Raw genomic sequence first — 8,322 nt, 5'->3', positions numbered from 1 at the left:
CCCCCCCCCCACATTTGCTTTTATGTTTTTGTTGTTCTTTTTGTTGTTATACTGAAAAAAATCTTGGGACAGGTATATATGTTGTTTACTAAGTCCTAACTCCCCAACCCGCAATTTAACAGAGATGAGAGGGAAATTAAACTTTTATCTGCTAAGAATTAAAAATTAAAATAAAACTTTTGAGTGCAAAGAATGTCCATCTTAAAATCTTATATTATTTTCGAACAAGTTGGGAAAATAAACATTTGTAATATACTCATTTTTAAAATATTAAATGGATTATCTATCTTTTGGTTTCCAGCTATCATTTTGTTTTAAAATGTATTGCTCAGTTAGGCTATATGTTCTTAAATATAATTGATCTATTTGCTTTTTTTATCCATTACCCTTTTATAAAAAGTCTCTATTTCTAATGTTCACCACCATCTTTTATATGTCTACTTTATCTTACTAAATTCCTCAAGAGGTTTCCATATTCAGGAATACAATAGCTATGGGATTGTCTGAATGGGGCAATAGTTTAGTTATAAAATAGTTCCCTGGCATCTATGAAACAACAGTAACAGACCAAAAATAAAATACCCCAGATTTTCAGCTAACAAAAATGTATTAATCAAATGTTATTTCTTGGTATCTTGAAGGTTATATATAATCTATGTTGGAAGCTAGTGACTTATTAAACTTGAGTACATACCAGGCAGTTCACTAGAGATGTATCTAAAGATAGTGAATAAAGGTAAACAAACATTAGCTTTTTTACTTTTTAAATGTTAGTTACTGTCTCCATCAAACATTGTTTTACTGAGGAGATAGATGCTCATGAACTAGAAAATGTGATTCATAAACTATATAAACAAGCTTAACCAGCATCTCAGGAAATAGGTTTCTCGAAGATTGAAAACCAAAATGACTGTGAGTAGTGGCAAACACACTGTTGTTTCCCTACTGGAACAGTGACAGCCATTTTTAAAAATTTAATAATATAGAGTATTAGAGGCATGAATTTTTAAAGTGAATAATGTTTGTTATTCTGTCTCGGCCCAGCGTACCTTTTGATTACAGAGTTGTTACATTTCTCTCAAGTGGAGTTGTATTTACATGATCTTACATGTAAAGTGAAGAAAGCCCAGTGTCCAGTGAGCTCAACTCCACTTGCATGTGCTGGGCTCACAGGACATGCATAGTAAAGCTATACTGGAAAAAAACAAACACAGTTGCCATGAAATATTTTAGTAGTTCCAAGTGATGATGCTTTATGTAAGTTTTAGGGTCTAAGGGCAGATTTCTTTATGAGATGTATCCTTATGCTTTCCCTTTACCTGAAAAGCCACTGTCTTTATTTGTCCTTGTTCATCCTTGGCCATATATTAGGAAAGAAGCTATCTGTGAATGCTTTAAGTGCTCTATAGTTTGTGTGTTCAAAGTTTAGCATGTTCACAGAAAAACACATAATCTAAAGATAAGGTAAAGGATAAAGTTTTAAAATTAGTACTATATGTTTAAATTTTAAAATTACTTTTAGTATCTTTTTTATTTATTTATTTATTTTTGTTTTTTTCAAGACAGGGTTTTTCTGTGTAGCTCTGGCCGTCCTAGAACTCACCCTGTAGACCAGGCTGGCCTCGAACTCAGAAATCCGCCTGCCTCTGCCTCCCAAGTGCTGGGATTAAAGGCGTGTGCCACCACCGCCCCTCCTTTTATATCTTAATAGAAAGAAAATAGTCTAAGATATTGGTTTCTAAATTTGCAAGTAGTATGTTTACTGTTGTTGTTGGCAATAGGACCTGGGGAAATAAAGCCAAAATAATGAGGCAGACTAAAGCAACTAACAGCAAACTTTATTCAGAGCATCAGACAATTTATACTCGGATGATTAAGACCAATGGAGCTGAGGGGTTTGTAGCCCCTTAGGACGAACAACAACATGAACTAACTAGTACCCTCGGAGCTCCCAGGGTCTCAACCACCAACCAAGGACTGCACATAGAGGGGTCTGATTGTTCAAGCAGCATGTGTATGGTAGAGGATTGCAAAATCGATCATCAATAGGAGAAGAGGACCTCGGCCCTGTGAAGGTTCTGTGCCCCAGTATAGGGGAATGCCAGGGCCAGAAAGTGGGAGAGGGCGGGGTGGCAGGCATGGGGAGGGGGGAGGCAACAGGGGTTTGTTTTTGTTTGTTTTTTTGTTTTTTGGAGGGGAAACTGGGAATGGAGAAATTCGCATATAAATAAAGAAAAAAAAAAAGAAAAGAAGAATCACAAGGGCAAGCAAGCCACATGCGGAGCAAGTGGCAAAAACTCTTGTTTTTCCACAGAGGTATATAAACAATAGCCAGTTGACGGAATAGTGGAAGTAAACTCACTATTACCCACCTGGGTGGGACATAAAAACACATTCCAAGAATAATTCCATGTTTTTGAAGACACTGAAATCACAAGACTCGGTTTTCTTGGAGTTTTCTCACAAGCACTCAGAATTCTCTCCTAACTCCATTCTTGGATGGTACTCAAACGATAGTATACTAAAGATCAAAGTGTGTGTTTTACAGTTATAACATCAGTACTAGTATATGAAACTAGAACTGATTCAAGTCAATACTATGAATTTCTTATGTATGCTAGCATATCTTTAGAAATCATTACTATCAATGCACGATTATATAGTTTTTATTTTTCTCTCTTAACTTCTGCTAATCTCAAAAGTAGCACAGAGAGCATATATATTTATAACTACTTTATTTATAGCCTTGCTAGGTTAATAGAGAATCAGGCAAAAGAAATGAATGTGTGTACTTACATTTTGATATGTCTTTTTCTTATTACAGGGAGTTGATTTTCCTATGGAGTAAACTACAGCTTAAATCTAATCCTTCAAAACAAGTGTTTGTAGATCAATGTTACCAACTTTTAAGAACAGCAACTAATGTGAGAGTCATATTTCCTTTTATGAAAATCATTAAAGATGAGGTAAATATATTTATCATTTTAGTTTTTAGATTTTAATGCTGCATTCTCTGTATGTCACAATCCTTTCTCTCAGCTTCAAATATTTGACATGGCACATGTTGAAGAAAAAACAATCTATTGTTACTTAATTTGGGAACAATTGCTTCCATATAAAACATATATCTTATGACTAGGTAAATTTATCATTTTCACCATTTTAAATTCTGTTTTTGATCACACTATTTACAAATGATCTGATTATACTCCTTCACTGTCTCAGAAAAATCTTAGTTGATAATAAAACTGAATGTAGGGCTAGAGAGATGGGTTAGTGGGTAAGAGCACCGACTGCTCTTTGGAAGGTCCTGAGTTCAAATCCCAGCAACCACATGGTGGCTCACAACCACCCATAATGAGATCTGACGCCCTCTTCTCCTGCATCTGGAGACAGCTACATTGTACTTATTTATAATAATAAATAAATCTTTTGGCTTGAGTGAGCGGGGCCAACTGCAGCGAGCAGGGTAGACCAGAGTGAGCAGAGGTTCTAAAGTCAATTCCCAACAACCAGATGAAGGCTCACAGCTATCTGTACAGGTACAATGTGTAGTGTACATAAAATAAATAAATCTTTAAAAAAACCTGTATGTAGTTAAGTGGAATTAACCGAATATAAGAGACTAATAGGACATGAGGCTTGCAAATGGTTACTTTTCCCTATAGTCCATAACCCATATGTTCCCAGTATGACATGCAACATACACAAATGCCATTCATATTTCTGGTCCTGGTCAAATAAGTATTGATTATTCCAACTATTAGAGGCATAATATCGATTTCAGTGGATCAATTAAAAAATTCTGCAGTGAAATCTAATACAGTTATCATTAACAGAAGTAAAAGGTTGACTGATTTTTCATACAATTTCCAGTAAGCTTATTCTTCTTATACTTTATTAGATTTGTATGATACCTCCTTTCATATTTGAGTAAATGTAAAGCACTTGCCTAGTATATATAGTAATAGTAATAATAACAATAATATCACCATCATTATAAGTACTATTTAGTATAATAAAATTTACACTGATTTTAAAACATAATTACTTCTAGGCATGTTTGAAATGACATGTATTAATGACATGTATTAACTCTACTGTCAGAGAATGAGAATGAACCCTTAAGGGAGACTAGAGTTGAAAGAAAATTCTAAACAAAGTTTGCAAACATTTTATACTACAGTTACTGGGTCTTGACAAACTTGAAAATTAACTTTAAAAGAGTAAATCAAACATAATTATTGAAGAGACTTGATTTGGAAATTCTTCCCAAACTTCAGAATACTATTTCAGAAAGTTTTCCTTTTGGAGTTGTATTCAAAATTTTATAGCAGATAGTATAATGGTTTCTTAAGTTATATTTAATAGGAATATTTTTGTTTTTCCAGGTTGAAGAAGAAGGCCTACAAATTTGTGTTGAGATATGTGGTTGTGCTCTCCAGCTTGATCTCCATGATGATCCTGAAACTAAATGTCTAATTTATAAAACAATTGCACATTTTTTGCCAAATGATCTAGAGATTGTCAGGGTTTGTGCTCTGTCAGTATTTTTTCTTGAGCGTTCCTTAGATGCCTACCACACCGTTGAAGAGCTTTATAGACGTCCGGATGAAGAGTATAGTGAAGGCATGAGTACTGTTCAAAATCGTGTTCGTTTTGAATTACTTCCAATTTTGAAAAAGGGATTGTTTTTTGATCCTGAGTTTTGGAACTTCGTAATGATTAAGAAAAACTGTGTGGCATTACTGCGTGATAAATCAGCAGTGAAACTTCTAAATGAAAATACACTGGAAAATTCTGCAGGTAGTTTAAAAAAGAGAGTGGAACAGCAGAGTGTGGAAGAAGGGCTTGACACACTCACAGATCAGAGCACTGGAGAGACTGATGATGCATCTGGAGTGCAGCCTAAAGGACAGGCTAATTTGAAGAGAAGCCTCTCTGCTCTTAACTCTTCCAAAGTGGATCATAGTGTCCCAAGGCATCGGTGCGTGCTATGCAACAAGGAATTTCTTGGTGGCCACATTGTAAGGCATGCCCAGGCTCACCAGAAAAAAGGCAGTTTCTCATGTGTGATATGTGGTAGGAAATTTAGGAACAGAGGACTTATGCAGAAGCATTTAAAAAATCATGTTAAGAAGATTCAGAGACAGCAGATTGCTACTGCACAACAGGATGATCCAGAAGTCATCACTTTGGAAGAAATAAATGGTTCCAAATCTTTAATTTCCTTTGAAAATGGGAATTCAAATACTAAGGATTTAGAAATAGAGGCATTGACTGCTTCCAGTGAGAGAAACAAAGAGGTCATCCGTGAACACATGGCTGAGTTTATTAAAATTCCCATTGCTATACCAGAGAATGCTATGGAAAACATTATTGAAAATGGCAAACCGGACACTTCTTTCAATAATATCTCAGAGTCTTTACCTCAGTGTGATGATGACTATGAGGAGGAAGAGAATGAAGATTATGAAGATGATTATGATTTGAATCAAGAAACATCAGTACTTCATAAAATGAATGGAACTGTGTGCCATCCAAAAGATGTATATGCTACAGACCAAGAAGGCAACTTCAAGTGTCCTGCTCTTGGCTGTGTAAGGATATTTAAAAGAATTGGGTTTCTAAATATGCATGCAAGGACTGTGCATCCGACTGATTTAAATGTGCGGCAAACTGTAATGAAGTGGAGCAAAGGAAAGTGTAAATTTTGCCAAAGGCAGTTTGAGGATTCTCAACATTTTATAGATCACCTTAATAGACACAGCTATCCAAATGTGTACTTTTGTTTGCATTTCAACTGCAATGAGTCATTTAAGTTGCCATTCCAGCTTGCTCAGCATACAAAAAGTCACAGGATATTTCAAGCTCAGTGTAATTTTCCTGAATGCAATGAGCTTTTTGAAGATCTTCCTCTGTTATATGAACATGAAGCCCAGCATTACTTAAGCAAAACACCAGAATCCTCTGCACAACTGAGTGAAGTGGTTCCTAACCATCAAGAAATAGACCCATTTAGTAATGAGAACCAAATGATTCATCATCCAGTTTCTACTAGTAAATCAAGGAAACATTCTACAGAACCAAAGACATATATAGACACTATGGAAAAGAAATCAGATAGTTTAGTTCAGAATGGAAATGAACATTCTGATGATATTGTTTCAAATATAAGCTTGATAGACCAAAAGATGCCTGCCATAGAGCCAAATCCTGAAAATACTCATGGTACCACTGACTTAGTCAATGGACACAGTGAAATAGAGCAAACACCATTAGTTACATCAGATCCTACTCTGAAAATAGATATAAACAGAAACAGGACAGAAAATGGTTCTATTTTACCCAATGTTGAATCACAAGAACACAGTGCCCTGTCAGTATCTCAGGCACCATCCAAACCAAATCTTACAAGTGAACATACTTCATATGGCTTAATTTTAACAAAGCCATTTGTCAGACCTTTGCCTCCCAGTTACCTTGATGAACGATACCTTAGTATGCCAAAACGCAGAAAATTTCTGACTGATATTGTAGATGCCTGTTCTGATCAAGATAACATGTATAAAAAACCAGTGAAAAGATTCCGATGTGGCAAATGCCTGACCACCTACTGTAATGCAGAAGCACTTGAGGCTCACCTTGCACAGAAGAAATGTCAGACACTCTTTGGATTTGATTCAGATGATGAAAGTAAGTCTTCTGTGTTTTCAGTAGCTCTATCTGTAGAAATGGAAAGATACTATCAGTATATCTGTGCAACTAAAAACATTAGCACGTGTAGCCCAGATGATAAAGCACTATTTTACACATTGTCTTTAAATCCACAACCACTACGAGGTGAGATAATATTCTTATTTTAGCTCAACCAACAAACAAATTCACGAGTAGTTTGCACAGGCTTATGAACTTGTGGAAGCTAGGACTCACGATTTTTCATTCTTTGCTCCTACTTTTCCTACTATAATATATTATAATGTACTGTATTGTACTATACTATTCTATTCTATACTATACTATAGTATACTTTTTCTACTACAAGTGGCTTTTCTTCATTCATATAATAGGGTTCATATAATAGAAGTTGTAGAAATAGTACTTTTCATCAGCGTGATAGAATATGAAACAAGTAAAACTAAGTTACTGTCAAAAATAGAAGTAAAGAGCCTGGGAAAATGGCTCAGCAGATAAAATACTTCCTGTGCAGTGATGAGGACTGGACTTCAGATCCCCAGCACCCATGTAAATGCTGGGCCAGCATAGAGCCTTGTCTGTAACCCAGGCATGCAGGACCTCAGTTAGAATCCCCCAGCAAGCTAGCTAGCTAGACTAGCTAGCAGAATCTCTGGGCTTTGGGTTCCAGTGAGATCCTGCCTAAGCATGGTTATCAAGAAAGATAACCAATATCAACCTCTGGTCTCCAGATGGATCTGGACACGTGTGCCCCCACTCACAAGTATTCATGTACATAGATGTACACCACAAGACACATGCACACACATGCCAGAAATATAAGGCTTGCTTTTCTACTATAATCTATGAAATTTGAATTAAAACTTTTATTTTACAGGTGCCTGATAATGTCTCAGAACGATCTGTTGATCATGCAGTAGTGTGAAAAAAAAACACTACAAGAAAATGCATCATCAGCTTGCTATTTCCCTGATGGCCTTAATTTTAGAGTGGTCTCGGATTACTAAAGAAAAGACAAAGCACATTTTCTGGAATGAACTTGCAGAGGAGATGTGCCAGCTTAGACTCCAAAAGGGTTATAAAACTCCCAAAGTACCAGTTATCCATGAAACCACACTTTAAAAAAGTTTATGGTGATTAATAGCAGCATGTTCAGTTTTGCTTTATGTGAAAACACATTTGGGTAACTAGTCAGAAATACAAACCAGCTATGGCCTTACTGAAGAAAGGAAAAAGTTGATCCATTCTAAGATGAGGTGGAGGGGAGCTGGTTTACAATAAACATGTAAACATTCTGAAAATGGAATTTGTTTTCTTGTCATGCATATTCATTATGTCTTCCCTTCTGGTCAAACATATTTTAAAGAATCATTCATTGCTCTTTAGTTTGTGATATAATTTAGAAGCTGATACATAGAAATAAAGCTTGATTTATCATCATGCTGTCTACTAGAGATTGTAACTTGTTTTTGGTGATTAAGTAGACAGGTCAAAGTTCAGTGAATGGAATGCCACCATTGAAAAATTTAAAACCCAACCAAAACAGTGCTTGGCTAATAAGCACTTGATAAGAACCTTCAACGTCCCACTTTTGTATAGTCAGTTATTTAAAGGCAGCAGCGTTAA

General features: G+C 35.7%; 1 protein-coding gene across 2 annotated transcripts in view; it reads left to right on the top strand.

Moving 5' to 3' along the window:
* The window catches only part of Znf654 (zinc finger protein 654), a 72,383-nt gene extending 64,381 nt beyond the window's left edge, over positions 1 to 8,002 (top strand). For both annotated transcript variants that reach the window (XM_031364212.1, XM_031364211.1), the window contains 3 exons: positions 2,825 to 2,966; positions 4,392 to 6,696; positions 7,574 to 8,002. In XM_031364212.1, the coding sequence (XP_031220072.1) occupies positions 2,825 to 2,966; positions 4,392 to 6,696; positions 7,574 to 7,581 (2,455 nt within the window). In that variant the 3' untranslated portion in view covers positions 7,582 to 8,002. The remainder of the gene's footprint in view (positions 1 to 2,824; positions 2,967 to 4,391; positions 6,697 to 7,573) is intronic.
* The last annotated feature ends 320 nt before the right edge of the window (positions 8,003 to 8,322 follow it).

Source organism: Mastomys coucha, unplaced genomic scaffold (assembly GCF_008632895.1).
Source record: "Mastomys coucha isolate ucsf_1 unplaced genomic scaffold, UCSF_Mcou_1 pScaffold12, whole genome shotgun sequence".
NCBI classification, from domain to species: domain Eukaryota; kingdom Metazoa; phylum Chordata; class Mammalia; order Rodentia; family Muridae; genus Mastomys; species Mastomys coucha.
This window is presented reverse-complemented; position numbering and strand designations above follow the sequence as displayed.